The 15994-nt window shown below is 29.8% G+C and overlaps 1 protein-coding gene across 1 annotated transcript; it reads right to left on the bottom strand.

Annotated features, from left to right (window-relative positions):
- Nucleotides 1–9387: 9387 nt before the first annotated feature.
- Nucleotides 9388–15362, bottom strand: Smyd5 (SET and MYND domain containing, class 5). Its single transcript, XM_068777877.1, has 7 exons — nucleotides 15229–15362; nucleotides 15016–15143; nucleotides 14635–14871; nucleotides 13374–13611; nucleotides 12159–12336; nucleotides 11312–11526; nucleotides 9388–10541 (listed from the first exon to the last, which is right to left on the bottom strand). The coding sequence occupies exons 1-7, from the start codon at nucleotides 15265–15267 to the stop codon at nucleotides 10422–10424; spliced, it is 1155 nt and encodes a 384-aa protein (XP_068633978.1). The 5' UTR covers nucleotides 15268–15362; the 3' UTR covers nucleotides 9388–10421.
- Nucleotides 15363–15994: the final 632 nt, after the last annotated feature.

The raw sequence follows: 15994 nt of genomic DNA, 5'->3' as shown, positions 1-15994 counted from the left end.
TATCAGTCTATAATTTATTATCACGAATTGAAGGCATAATAAATGATGTTGATCACATGATAATAAATGATAGACTAATATTAATACGTCAAACCATAGTTCTATTTTTAAATTTCAAAACTGTTTTTTTTTTCATAATTTTGTTTTTGAATCATTATACTATGTATATACTTAATAAACTTAACGAGTAAGAAAACGAGACGAATGAGAACCGCTTGATAGAACATAAATAATAAATCTTATTATTAGATCATATGATTTTATAAAATTTGATTATCTATAATTATCTTTTCTTATTTTAAATGCAAACTGATTTAATTAAAAAATATAGTACAGCAAGCATCTTTGGTAAACTAATTTTACGGTATTTCAAATATACAATTATTTTGTAATAACGTTTCATTTATTTCGATATTCGTATACGTATTGGGTTGCAAATGAAAAGAACAAGCCATACAATGTCGCAGGCGGACTGTAGGAAAAAACCTAATCAATTTTGATTAAAAAATGCGGCAAAAAGGTAACTTATAAAGGTCTGAAATGGAATTTAATTTTTTAATTTTATTATATAAAGAAAAAAAATAAGATCACGTAATTAATTTATCGAGCAGTGGTTGTAACCCAGCGGTAGAGGACTGAGACTTGCGATCGTAGGTCGTAGATTCGATTCTCAGGCTACAATCTTATATACAATTTACCCATTGTGCCTTTATTATATAAGATTGCCACTGCTCACGAAAAAGTTTCCTGGGGATGAGCAGCAGCGTCCTCTGCGTAACACAAGACCACAGTGCGGTCGCCAACCCGCCTGCCAAAAGTGGCGATTACGGTATATCCCCCCATAGTTATCTTTGGGGAAGACTGCAGTTTCTATGCCTGAAATGACCAACAATAATTTATTTGATAAATATAACAACCCAACAGGAATTTTATGTTATACAATGCTGCTTATTTAATGTTTTAGTGCACATCTTACTAATATAATAGTAACATTACAATATCAATACAACGGCGGAAGAAGTACAATGCTGGGTTTTGGGTGAATTAAAAAGATTTGTTATTTTCTATAAGTATCGACTGATAGGAAAATTGTATTATTTAATGTTTAAACAATAGAGAAGTAGCTAATAATGTCAAATGTCTGGAATTTAATAAAATAAATCATTAAATCAAGACCATTACTAAGGTAAGATTTTTATAATATTTGTTGTATTGTATGTTAATGTAAGATTTTTATAATATTTGTAAAGTATAGAAAGCGCGTTTGTAACTTTGTTAATTTAAAGTTGAAGGATGCAATTATAGAAGAGCTGGTTTTATTTTCTATCAAATTATGCTCTTCTGGCAAAATACTCATGACATACGCAAGTGAAACTGAAACGCAACTGAAAAGGGAATAAATAAATGATAATATTATTTATTATTTCATTCAAGCCTCATCGAAAATTAGAGGCACTTGTTTGTAATAAGATTTAATTTACAAATAAAGGTTTGCTTTTAGCTTCGACTTTTGAAGTCGTCGGACATAGAAATCTATTTCAAAAGAGACTCACGGACTCTTAGCAAACAGCGAATCTATTGAACAATTTGCTATTCAGTATTGGAATTCCTCGATTGAACTGCTCTGCACAAACCGGACAATTTGGACTCTAGCTTGGATAATCCGGTAGGATACTATGTTTCGCAATTCGCTTCATTCGAATGTACTACTGTAGAAAACGATTTGACGTTACCAGAATATTCATATTCTGAATTTTATGAAATACAAAATATTTGAAATTTTTTTAAAAAATTGTTATGATATTTCACGAGAATCAAAGGGCAAAACTTTACAATACTTTAAAGCTAGATCAACCTGATTAACCTATAGGGTCTTTAATTCTTTGAGACATCAAACCCGGTGCCAATAATCGAAAAAATTGATATTTAGAATTTACTAGTCTTGAGTTTGATAAAGCTGCAAAGGCCGTAAAGATTAAAAAACTCAAAAAGGGTCTGGTGTGTATATGTATATTACTTAGAGGAACCTACTATGGCTGGCCAGTGGCGGCCGTTCTTAGAGGAGTGTTTACTGCTGCTGGCTGTGGTGAGTAATCCTCCAAGGTGGAAGATCCTTCACAAAGGTATGATAAGGGCCAGTACTGGAGACTATTTTCTCTCGTGGTCTCCTTGGCCTCTGGTCTCACTATATAGCGACGATGGAGGAATATCGTTCGGTGCTAGTTCAACATAATCCGTCGCAAAGGCGAGTGTAAGAAGGCGTACAAAATGTACGCATAAAAAATAGGCAGTTGTTTGTTGTTGTCTACGTTTCATTGCACTTAAAGAAATAAGCCAGAGGTGACCAACCTTTTTGTTTATCAGTAACTTTCAAAACTTTATTTTTAATAACATGAGAATAATAAGATATATAAATTTTAATTTAATACATGACGAATAAGATCTGACAAATGAATATACTTGAAGATTTTAATGAAAAATTTGGAATCGTTTTTTAGATCCAAGCATACATGTAATACAAATGCAGCTTTCTAATCGTGCATCACTCAGTTTTGATCGTTGCTAATTATTAATAAATTGTTTAGCATGTAACGCCATGCACGTAATTAATTTTATAACAATATATTGACGAGAGAAAGTCGATAAACTAAATTCAATTCTAATAATGCTTTGCAGGCCACAAAACCATATTACTCATCCCTGATATAAGTTAATTTATATTTCTAGTTTTATATTTATATTCTTGTAATAAATGTACATATATTGTGATTGGTAACGTAATTTTCGTCACCAAAACTAACGTCGTTACACCGCAAACATTAAACAATTATGTTCAAAAGGATCGAAAACACTCCAAGGGATATTTCAAACTTCCTAATCTTCCTCTTAACCGGAAGTTTGTAAGTTTTACTCAATTAAATCGTACGATTTATGAAACAAATTTGTAAGTAATGATATTATCAAACTTGGCTTCCCTTGAGCCGTGACTCGATCAGCAATATTTCCTTGTTTGTTTTAGACAAAAGTGATCATAAAATTGTTTTCTCTAAATGCTGATTATACCACTTAAGATATTTTCATCTTTATCATTTCAACCGTAAAACATCCACGGTTTGACATAGGCTTTCTCTAGAAATTTCCTATAGGACCGGTGGCAAGTGGTCTGCACCCGATGATCATGTCTTCTGATGAACTTAGCAGGTTTTTTTTAATAGCCCTGCTATTAGGAACATTTTATACAACTCCTGTTTTGAGTTCACAGAGACAGTCTTTCTTAATAGATTATCCATATACTTTTTTTTATATTTCTCTTTTCTTATGTCATTCTTAATATGCTTAACTTCAGGGTTAAAGTGTAATCACGTTTCCCCAAATTACCCATAAAGCGTTTAATTTCTAACAAAAAAGGGGAGCTAAAATGCGAAGCACAACAAGGAAGCAAAATATATATAAAATTCCTTTGTCCTAGTCGAACTGTGTCTAGAACTACTAATATTACTTGCAAAATAATTTAAACTTGAGTCCGTAGTAACTCTGTCATATTATCATTTTTATTCATGTTTAAATAATAGACATTAATACATTTTTTTTACTGACGGAGTTTAATTATAGTATATGTTCATGTTAATACTGCTAGCTCGGAGGCTTTCGCTGTTTCATCGGAACTGCATTCGCAAAACAGAAGAATCGACTAACTTAACAAAGTAAAACTATCTCGATTTTATCAGGTAAACGAAAACACAGGTAAAGTACACGCATGCGAAGTGAAATGCCTACTAGGGTGGATTGGGAGGTGAAGAGTACACCTTCTGCTCGATACCAGAAATTGCGGTTCGACAGGAAGGCACTTACTATCTTGACAAGCTTGCCTGGTATTTAGTACGTGTTTTATTTTTTTATTATTTGTCAGGAAGAAGATATTTCCCAGTAAATAGTTATTTCGTTTATTATACTAATGTGTTTTAATATAATTTAAGATGTTAAACAAGAAAGTTTTGATATGAAACTAGTAAAGAGATACAATTCGATATATTTGTACCACCACTAAGGCGCTCAAATCGTTATATAGCATCACTAATATAGGTAAATACAAACAATAAATAAGTGTGTTATTATTATAACGGATTGGCGTAAGAAATAAAACCCGTTGAACCCATCTAGCTACGCTGCTATATAAACTATCCACCAATAAATACGTATTTATAATTAAAGTATGGAAATAAAAAAAAAATATTTATTTCTTTTCCATAAAGTTGTAAATAACAATATAATTCTTGGAATCAATTCTTTTTCCCTTTTCTACGTCCGATAACTGTTTGCAAAGGCACTTTACTGTTGATTAAAGTGACTAAATCATTTGATGAAGACATAAAAATAACAAAAAGAAACATCTCAAAGAATATGCGAGGGGAAAGCTTTCACCTAACACAACTCTACAAACATTCATTTCTTTTCTCCCTTCTTGAATCGTGCCCTTAAAAGAGAGGAGAAAATTATCTACTGAATAAATTATATTTTCCCCTTTTCATGAAGACAGTAGAAGTACGTTTCTGTTTTTTTTTTATTTGCTGTAGATCAAAGACAGCGCAGAACCTCCGCCTGTGAGTCCGCAAATATAAATGGGTGAGAAATTTAATGTGATTTGATGTCCCTCGGATAATAGCTTTAACATAATTTAGGCCGACCCTCAACCAACCTTGTTTGTTTTACAATTCAATTTTTATTTTGTTTTTATACTTACGACTGTTCGGGTGTGCCTACGGCTTTAAAATAATACAATGGAAATGGTGTGTTTATTTATTTGACTTGCATTTTTTTGTGAGTGATACAATTCATTTCATTTAAGTGAACGTAGTTTTTGACACATAGTTCAAATAAAAAAAGTATACATGACGGTGGGACACCTAATTATCAATTAAAAATCATTGACATATCGAAATTATATTGACGTTTCATAAAAAAAGGGAACGAAAAACCAATATTTAACCTTGTAAACTTAAAGAAGTGTCACTTTTTGTTACAATTAAATACCACGACAAACTTGTCATTTAATGTGGATTTTTCACGCCGTAGATAGTTTTGAATGAACGCCAGTAAAGCCTAATTAAACGTAAAAAATTCCTCATTATCATTGGCGGTATTTTGTTTGTATTTCTAATATTAATATTATAATTATGGAACCTACATTTTTATTTCCTTAAGGAGTAATATTTGTAATACAGTTTTAAGAACAATAATTGAATGAACTATATTTTCAAGCAGAGCTTTTTGTTTTCCCCGTCATGACTAATCTAAAAACGTTAAGAAGAACCAAACAAAAAAATCACCCACGAAATGTCACTATGTCATATCACATTGACAACAGATTATGTTAGTTTATAATTTTGTTTTTATTTAGATATTTCACCGACATTAAGTCACACAGACTGTACTCACATATGGTTCATATAAACGGAATGTTACAAAGTCGTGAAGTCACATGGATATGATTTCATACCATGTCCTATAAGCGAGAGGTCACACAAAGAGTGTGTCGAGTCACGTACACAATAGGTTACGTTATTTTTATTTTATAGAAAAAATAACTGTGTCAGTTGTTCAAAAAGTTGTTCCTTAAACGATTTTGCTATACTTTTAATTCGACACGTAAAGCATGCATTAGAATTGGTACTTCTTCTATAGGACAAACCTCGCCCTGTCTTTAATTCATAGTCAGATTTGTCAAATGTTACTACAATTTCCTATTTCGCAAACACAATTTCATATACGTTCTAATGAAACGCATCATTCCCGCAAACCAATATTAAGATTTAATAGTTTTCTCGCATCTTTCAAGCCCGAGGTGCCCTATTTGGTCATGGTATTTTTGCTAAAAACCATATTTTGTTAATGGCGTTTAACCCGTCAATTGCCTTTGGAAATGTATGCCCGCAACGCTCGGAAGACTATGGGTTAAATCTGCCCGAAAAGAAGTAGGCTGCATTATGTCGAATTACCATAAAAATACAGTTAAAATTGCTTGCTTTGGATATACTAACGACCACAGGATCAAAAAATATATATATTTCAGTCATCATTAAAAAGATTTCATGCTCTACACTGACAGGCGCCATGTTGCACCCTTACCAGCCAACGAAAGGTTAACCTCTCTCATGACCACTTAGGTGACCGCTTCATGATGAAAGTAAGTACTTAGAACAGACCTCGGCTTTGATTGTCACTCGAAACGCCATATGTACCATTTCAAACCGAGGATCCTAGAAAGAGAAACATCGGCTTAATCGGCAGCTATCTTCGGTTTTTAAGTTTTTATAATATATAGTCTATTCAGTACAATGAACTTCTCCCCGAGGTTTTTCTTTTCTATTTTTTCAATTACCAGAGATTCGCCCCATCTTTTTTGGGACTACGTTACCACAATACTTGAAGATTTATAGACAAATGTATGATAGACTTGGAATCGCTTTTGACGTCTTTGAGAATCAAAACGTTCGTGCTTCCTATCAATGCCACGCACAGCATTTTTCTCGTCACAGGAATGTAACTGAAGAAAAAGTTACAATTTGTATAAATAAATAAAACACTGTATACGATACATTCTCAAATACTGTATTACCCTAAATGCAGTGGCGTACCAAGAACTTTTGCCGCCCGGGGCGATCTCCAGTTTGCCGCCCTTTTTATTATAAGTTAATCAAATAGTGGTTTTTATAAATTAATTAATAACACATAAATAAATATAATATATTTATTTCTATAAGTTATTTAATCAATATTAATTAATACACAGAGTAAATTTTTTTAGACATATTTGTATGCACTCGTATGTAATACCTGCTCTTCTAGCTTTCATACCAGAAAGATCGTGTATAATGCTCTCAAAATTTATATTATTTGTAATTTCTTGTTCTATTGACAATATTGCAAGATTTTGTAGTCTTAATTGACTCATTGTAGAACGAAGATAATTTTTTATCAACTTCAATTTTGAGAAGTTTCTTTCGCAACTAGCGACACTGATAGAAATTGTTAAAAAAATTCTAAACAAAATTATAATGTTGGGAACAGAATTTTCATTTATTATTCAAGAAAGAAAATAAATATGAAATGAATAAGTTGCTTTTTACAACTATAAGTAAATATAAAAAATGCCGCCCCAAGGTAAGTGCCGCCCGGTGCGGACCGCACCCACCGCCCCCCCCTAGGTACGCCACTGCCTAAATGAAAGCATTTTTAAATACAATTTTAAAAAATCACATTAACATGAATTATGTAACTAAAAATTCACAGGTCTTTGATAAGAAATAATCATAATAGAAAAATAAAAAGAAACTACACAAATCTTATCCCAACAGCATAGGGATAGACATTTAATCCACCGACATCAGACTGAAGTGATATTTTGAAGATACATTTTTTAAAAAGGGTATTACTTTTTGTAATGTTGATGTAATATCCGCTCGACGCAACAACAAACTTCATGCTGCGATCCACGATGCTAAAGATAGGAACTTGTAGCGCAACATAACAGACGAAGATATTGATGGCAGTAAGAAAACAATGCAAGGTTATTATTAACTTATATTGTTTATTAATAGTTAAAAAATAATATAAGTTAATAATAAGGGTAATCCTTACTTAATAATATGGGTTAACAATTATAGATAAAACAATTCTAACCTAAAAAGTTTATTCTATTTTCTTTATTTCTAACTTCTTATGCGAACTTATGCGCTATGTTTGCCAATCAAAAACTTTCAATATACCGAACACAATAATTCGGTACATTCCTGCAATATTATGTCCTGTAATTAAAGGATAAATTTTCATAATAATTATCGGCACTGGCTTTATAATAGCCTATTATAAAAAAATTGTGTAATGACATGTCAAATGGCATATGTCATTACACAATTTTTTTACTACAAATTTTAACCATGACTAAATTTAGTGTACAGGATATTATAATTTTAAATTGGAATTTTAATAAAAATTCCTTTTATTTTTCGTAAAAAGATCATTCATTTAAATATTTTGCATTAATCATTTGTCTAAAAATATTAGAAACGTAAAAATTTCTAAATTTACATCTTTTCCTTTTAGCATATTTGCTGATATTAGTTGTCTGATTTTCAGTATAAGGAAACACCTATAGAGAAAATATTTTCTATAAAAATAAAACATATCCAATTTAATTTTATCTTTTATTCACGACATTGCCTTTTCATACATTCATTACTAGATTTTTTATATACCAAAACGTTGACAATAAATAGACGATTTCTTGGCACAAACCCCACCCTGTTTCTATTGAAATAGTGAACAGATTACATATAATCATTTTGACTGCCTAAGACAAACCACTCTTTACAACTTACTTATATTTTCATTGTCTCATTTTTGTTTATCGTTGTACGCTCACGATTAAACCTTATAGTTAAACATTGAAGCTACAAATTTCTACTTTCTACTGACACTACTCATGCTTACACTTAATAATTTGACTAATGTTTGAAAAGTTTTAAAAGAAATGTGAAACTTATCTCATGGGTTGATTACGAGTTAAGAATGCGTTTACACGTATCTGTGTATATACATATGTTTTGGACTACTAAATAAAACGATTAAAATATATCAAAAGGTCCTAATTCAAAAAGATTGGAAAAACATTTTTCTTTAATAGAGAAGGCATGGAGTAAATAAAATAATATAAATACCAAAATTGTAACATATATACCTTTTAAAAAATAGCTGTATGTGTGCTCTTTATACAGCGCTATGCCTTAAAAATGAACAATTTTATTCTATACATTGACAAAATAACAATTTCAATTTTAGTAGCACATTTTATTTATATTACATAACTATTCTACATTTGGTCATATATAACATAATAGTCAATAGAGTTTGTATCAAGGTATAAGCAATTTCGTTTACTTAAGCAAACAGTTTTAACAAAGTATTTTGTCTAAAATTAAATTTAATTAGTTAAGAATAACTTACTACTTTTTGTTAGGCGAATCAAGAAACAAAAATTCAATAACAATTTACAACTTGAAAGCCAGAGATTCCCTGAGAGATGTTTTTAAAGAAATTGGTATTCTAATGGTTGCTTCTTTATACATATTTAGTAACATATTATTAATGATCCAAAATGTAAAATATTATATTGAAAAGAGTGCGCATGTGATAAATACAAGATATAAAAATAAACTCGTAATAATCTAAATTTCCTCTATAAAACAAATAACTAATGCTGCGTTAGTCTGAGAGTATCCAAACAAACAAGTTTGAAAAGATCGATAAAGCCTTTTTTTCAGTTTTAAATCTAAAATTAAAAGTATATTATTAAATAGATCTTATTATAGCATCTAAGTAAGAGTTTTAAATGTGTGGAACTTGGTTTGTTGACTCATTTACATGATTGATATTATAACATACACACCAAATTGTTAAGTTTTTGTGGGTTCTCTGCAGATCAATGTTTCGAGCATATAGTAGTTTACTATTTGTTAAAATTGTTATACATGGGTAAAGATATTTAAAAAAGAAACAGACATTTCATCTGTAAATTTAACTTGTAAATTGCTCTATAAATATTCTAATAGAAATATCACTACAAAGTTAATATTTTAAATGCTACTAATTTTAGTTTTTATCCTAACTTTATTTGTTTATTTAAGCCTTGTTTCATACATAGGCCATTTCATAAAATTCTTTCTTTGTACGATCAATTTAGAATATTATCATTTAATATATTAAATTATCACTCCATTTTAAATGAATATTGATGTCACAAAAAGTGTTACATAACCCATAATTAGGTTATAAAATTATTTAATTAATTCATGTTGCTGCTGCCTTTAAAACTATTTTTAACATTAATGTGCTATAATTAACATTTTATCAATGACATGATAATTTTAATCACCAATTATTTTAATTTCCTTTTCAAGGATATAACTCACGAAGGTAATAATTATATATATAGATATATATCAATTCTAGTCCTCGATATTAATTTGTCGTTGTATGATGCATGTAATTCTTTGCATTTTTATGAGATTAACTCTTCATTTCCAACTTTTTAAAGTTATCAATGAGAATTAAACTTAAAACTTAAATAATAATGTCACTTTATCTTATTCACATTAATAGTTTCAGTTCTGTAGTAAAGTTCTCAAGGCACTAAGCCTCAATCTATCTTTTATTAATCATTAACCCTTGAAAGCCTTGGTTTAATATATTACTTATAGGTTTTTCACTGAATATGGAGGCAGCCAAGTTCTCCAATAATCACTTTAACTAACACATTTTTTAGTCACTCTCTAGTCCAAGAGTACATAACACTTGTGCATACGGCCACCATGTCTCCATGGTCATCATAGACCTAAGAGGCAGAAGGCCAAGAAGTTGGAACATCAGTCATCTGCATCAATCTCTTCATCGCTCATGTCCTCCTCGCTGGTGCAGTCTGGTTGTGAGCTCTGTGCCAAGCAACGTTCACACCAGCATACAAACAAGTAGTTTTGGCCTAACTCCTAAAATAATAAAAAACAATCATATCTATTACTCAACTACTGAAGTGCACACAATGCTTCCATTTCTGGTTTCGCCTAATTTCCTGTATCTTTTGTCGTTTACATATCCAGTGCTGTTTTGTGTATTCTGTTACCTTCTAGTTAATGGATGAGCAAGCCTTTAAATCAATGAGCCAATTTAAATTCATAATTATTAATTTACGAAACTTTATTTACAACACTACACTATTTACAATTTTAATTCAAATTGTTAAATTAAAAAAATACGGAAGAAAGGTCATTACTGGAAATATGTAATGAGAAGTTTGTCATTGTTTTTCAATACAAGCCGATTAAGCAACTTTCTAATCATGCATTCTTCAGTCTTGTTTGATGGTCATTTTTGATTGTTTCGGTCTAGTATGTACTACCATTTTACACTAATTACTTTTTTATAACAATATATTGGCTAGCTCAATTTTATAAATACTTGGCAAGCCACATAAGCATGTTTAAAGGGACAAGGGGCACATGTAATTTCTTTTTGTTCAGTGTTTTATTGGCCTATCCGGAATCACAATATAAAACCGACAGAGTTTATTGCAAGCTTTTCTTAGATCAGGATGCTTTAGGAATCCCCATAGAACAATGATGACTCACTATGTTCTTTTTATGAATGGGTTGTAATAGCACACCATCTTTCTGAGAGGATTTTTGTGCCTACTAGAAGATGCATAACAAAACTAAATTAAACATCATAAATACGAGGGTACATTAATAGAGATACTTACTTTTTGTCTAGAATGCCTTGATCTCTGCAAAGTGCATTCATCCAGGTAGCTTATGTATATTTCATCACCTGGCAAGATTGGCTTAACCGCCTTTAACTGTATTCTATGATTGCCATATGGAAATGATGACTCAGCATTGGGAGAGCAACTATGATTGCAAGCACTCTGCAATCTATATAGTCCAGATCCTTCCGTGTTCAAAAATGTTCCGGATTCTGTGAAATATGGATTATTTATTGTCAATATATAATATGTACGACGAAAACAATATAATGATAACAAGTTGATTTGGCAGCAAGTCTATATTTTCAGCTTAAAAGATTTTTATTTTTACTTTGTTAAAAAAAAATTAAATAAGTGAGAATCAATAAAAAGGTCCAAAATAGAGCATCATTATTTAATTTTATTATTAACTAGCTATGCCTGCAACTTTGACCGCATGGAATTTAATTTATTTATTTCAAAATTTTTCTGAAATTAAAAAATTACATCAGCTACCAGCCCGTATATGTCCGTGTTAGCTAGATCAAACATACAGACAAACAGACACAAATTTAAACAAATGTAATTTTAGTATATATTTGTTATATATATTCATAGGTATATAGTAAAAAGGGGTTATTTTAATATTACACTAACGACAATTTGATTTATTTGTATAGATATATGTAATAAATAAAAATAAAAAAAAATTTATATTATTATCATTAATTTTTTTAAACAGTTACTTGGCTTGTTGATAGGAAATTTAAATAAATGTCTTTTACCATATTAATGTAATTCTTTATGAGAAGATCTAATCATAATTTTATAATTTTCCTGTTAAATATTAGAAGTAAATGCTTACCTTCTTCTACATATTGATAAAGCTTATCAATAAACAAATCAATTTGCTGTCTTTCATCATCGGACATGGTCAATTCCAAAACTGAATTTACCCATAAAGCCAACGGGCTTGTTCCAATTCCTTGCCCATTAGTTCCAATCAATGCCATTAAGCTACAGAATCCTTCTGGTGTTAAGAACTGGAAAATTAACATTTTTTCATCTATTATGTTATAATACTATACATTCCAAATACCCTTATATTCAAGCTATAATTGAAGATGTATGTTCTGAAAATGCCAATTATATATAGAAATATATGGGATCTTACACAATGATACTTTATATAAATTTTCAATTTTTTATTAAGGGGAAACGGAAAGTAATATCGCTTTTGAATTAAAATAACACAACTACATTTTTAACCAGTTTTTATTTCTAATCAATAATATATTCACCTTCATTATCAACTACCTTTTGCCGTCTAGTATACAGTACCTGGCGATATATGTTGCACATCCACCTTTGGAAAGAGATAATTTTCTAATTTTAGCTTCATAGAACGTTATTTCTGTCACACCAAATACATACAGTCTCATATCTATTAGGAGCTGTTTAAACAAGTATCATTTGCTTCTTTTGATAATTATTTTTATTCTTTGTATAAAATACACCATTTTTTCTATAAATGGAGACTTTAGCTTAAGGTAAAAAAATATAATAAAAAAATTGTTCACATTATGTTTACATATTTAATTATATAGGAAAATTATTACTGTACATAATAAACACCATTACACCTATGGTTAAAATTAGATATTGTAATAAAACCTGACCTCTTTGAGAACACAGATAGTGAAATGGGAGGAACTATTAGGAATGGGAACTGAGAATTAGGATTATTATTGTTTTTATTACAATGTCCCATTTTAACAATGGGTATAATAGTGTTTATGTACATAATATGTATAACATAATGTGAACATGTTTTTTAAATTTTATTTACCTCAACCTAAAGCCACCACTTATAGAAAAATTGGTGTATTTTTTACAGGATGATAAGAAATAAGTGTATCAGCTTTCAAGCTTTATGCTGATAAATGAACTATACATTCATGTATAACTTATAACTTCTATCTTATCTATAATTAATCACCTGTAGTGTGTTACCATTATTTTATGAAGTAAAATCTTTTTAAATTTTTTAAGTGTTGTAAATATCAAAAAACTTATTTACCTCTTGTATGTGATCACCGCTAATAACATTGGCAGTCATCTCACGCAGTGTATTTATCTGCTCTGAAAACTGTTCTCCCAATAATTTGTGAACCAATTCAGCGTCTTCATTAACGGTCCTGTGACAGAACTGTTTGATGGTGTTTGCTGCTGCCATTGGGTTGCTGCTCTGTTCTATATAAGCTAATATTCTTACTAAAAGCATTACATTTGTTGTTTCAGGTGGATAGTGCATTTGTCTGAAACATATAAAATTATTAATTACGATGAAACTTTAAAATATTATTATTAGAAATTTTGCTTAACTTGAATGGTTTCATATTTTACACAAACAGTCTTAACCTAACAGATAATTTTTAATTAAGATTTTAGAAGTCTTACTTATGTAAGATAAAAGATTTACCAGTATTGCCAACCACCTATGCATGATATATGGGAGACATAAATACCTAACTAACTGGTTTGGCAAAAAAATAAAAAAACATCATAGACTACAACAATTATTTAACTTTTCTATGTATGTGAGAAAATAAAAAAATTACCCGAGATGACACACCCATAGATACATAACAAAAATATTTCATACAATTAAACAAGTTCTAAATTTACAGATCTTTAATATATTACCACCACTTTATAAGTTATGTAACCTAGGACATAAACAGCACCATGATAATAGAAGTTACATTATGGTTAAATATATATGTTTCTAAATTTGAATTAAGAATTCTGATTTAAAAATTAATAATTCTGTTTCTAATTTATCTCTTCTGTGACATAAAAGGTCTTATTGGACATGACTTAAAAGAAGTTGATATTATTTTCTGTTGTTTAAATAAAAGCTTGTTTTGTTAATTTATTAATAGGAAGAATAAACATGGGAAATTTTATTGACTTAACAAATCTCTGATGAAACTAACTGGTCATGTTGTCTTTTAACTAAATTTAAGTCAACATAACAATTTTACAAATACCAGGAAATTAAGCTTCTTAACATACAATAATGTCTGATTAAAAAATGTTTCATTCTCATGTGGTTGGTGTCTCTTCCTAGAGCCAATTTTTTGGCACTACAGTGGTGCCTAAGTCTACCAAGAAATAATAATTTAATTCAAACCATCTTATGTGTCAAGATACAAGTAAATAGGGTTTGTTATTCACTATGTTATGTAACAAGTTACAGTGTAGTATTGAATACATTAAATATACTTTTCTTATTATGGCAGTTTTACATGTCAAAATGAAATTATAAATAGACTTACTTCCAGGCCTCCATAAGAATCATTATTGGGTGTTGTGCATCTGTTGCATCATAACACAACAATCGATGATAAGTGTCAAAGGCACGCTGCTTACATTCTTCACAACAGTACAAAATTCCACATTGATCACATGTAGCTACATTCTCCAAATTAATATCAAAACAACTGGCATGCGGTAGAACAATATCTGGTTTACACGATAGACGTCTTACATTTTGTTCTGGTGTTTCTAATGGCCTAAAAGCATTGAACAAATATTTGTAACAATTTTTTTATAAAAAAAAAAACATCACTGCTAGAAATAAAACGTATTGTGTTATTTAAATTTTTATTGATATTGCAAGGTTTAGGTATAACTTTAAAAAAAAAACATGAGCTTACCTCATACAATAATCACATGCTAAATACCGATAAGCAGCATTCCACGCAAATTGACAGGAAACTAATGGATCTTCCTCCAATATAATATCACCTTTGTCGTATTTCTTAGTAGCAAATAAACCTTTTCCCTTAAAAATTACAAATAAAGAAAACAATAAATATCCAAACTATCTTTTCGGCAATACGGTGTTGTTGATAAATAAAGTTACTTACCTTTTTACTATTCGAAGTTTTTATTTCGAACCCTTCCATCTTTTGAGCAGTTAGTTAAGTTATTGAGTTAATAAATACAATTTAAAATGCTTATGAAAATCTATGTACTTTCTAGGAGGTTATAACACTGTACCACGGGGTAATCAGATTTGAATTTCATTGTCAATCAAAATCAATGACATTGTGAATATGACATTTATTGATGTTTCCACTTCAATTTGTTTTGCTTCTATTATTAAGGAACTTTTATTTAAATATTAAATAATGATCCGTGTATATCTGTGTAATTTGTATTTAAGTCAAATTTTAGTTCATTTTCAATTTAAATCTTATATGAAACAACTCGAAATAATTAATAAATTACAGTATTCTACGTAAATTTGTAAACTGTTGAAATAAAATCTGAAAGAGCTGGATTTTATTCGCAACTCTACTGAAAACCTTATAATGCCTATAACCATAATTAATATTCGACTAAATTACGCCCTAGCTTAAACCGCGGGCAGAAGTTAAAGACGACTTATACTGACAAAATAATGATAAAAAACGTTTATCTATTTTTTTAAATATATCGTCAAAAACTGTCGTAAAAGGAAATAGTAGCAGTTATTATTTTTTAGTAATAAACTTTATTAAAAAACTTTACGCTCTTACAGTATCACTAAATAGTATTTTACCTTCCGTTGTATAAAATAAAATATAAATAAAGGAAAATAAGTTTTTCAGCGAAATAATGTTATTCGTTGTATGACAAGAAACTATTACC

The sequence above is a fragment of the Battus philenor genome, unplaced genomic scaffold (assembly GCF_028537555.1).
Source record: "Battus philenor isolate CCGP_79_NKW_IND1 unplaced genomic scaffold, ilBatPhil1.0.hap1 SCAF_14, whole genome shotgun sequence".
Taxonomy (NCBI): Eukaryota; Metazoa; Arthropoda; class Insecta; order Lepidoptera; family Papilionidae; genus Battus; species Battus philenor.
Note: the sequence above shows the minus strand (reverse complement) of the source record. Positions and strands in the feature narration are given on the sequence as shown.

Excerpts from the sequence above, each read along its gene's own strand:
- Smyd5 (XM_068777877.1), bottom strand. The coding sequence starts at position 15,267 with ATGGAAGGGTTCGAAATAAAAACTTCGAATAGTAAAAAG. Across the intron at positions 13,612-14,634 it reads ATTCTTATGGAGGCCTGGAA|ACAAATGCACTATCCACCTG; the intron begins GTAAGTCTATTT and ends TATATGTTTCAG. Across the intron at positions 11,527-12,158 it reads TTATCAATATGTAGAAGAAG|AATCCGGAACATTTTTGAAC; the intron begins GTAAGCATTTAC and ends CATATTTCACAG.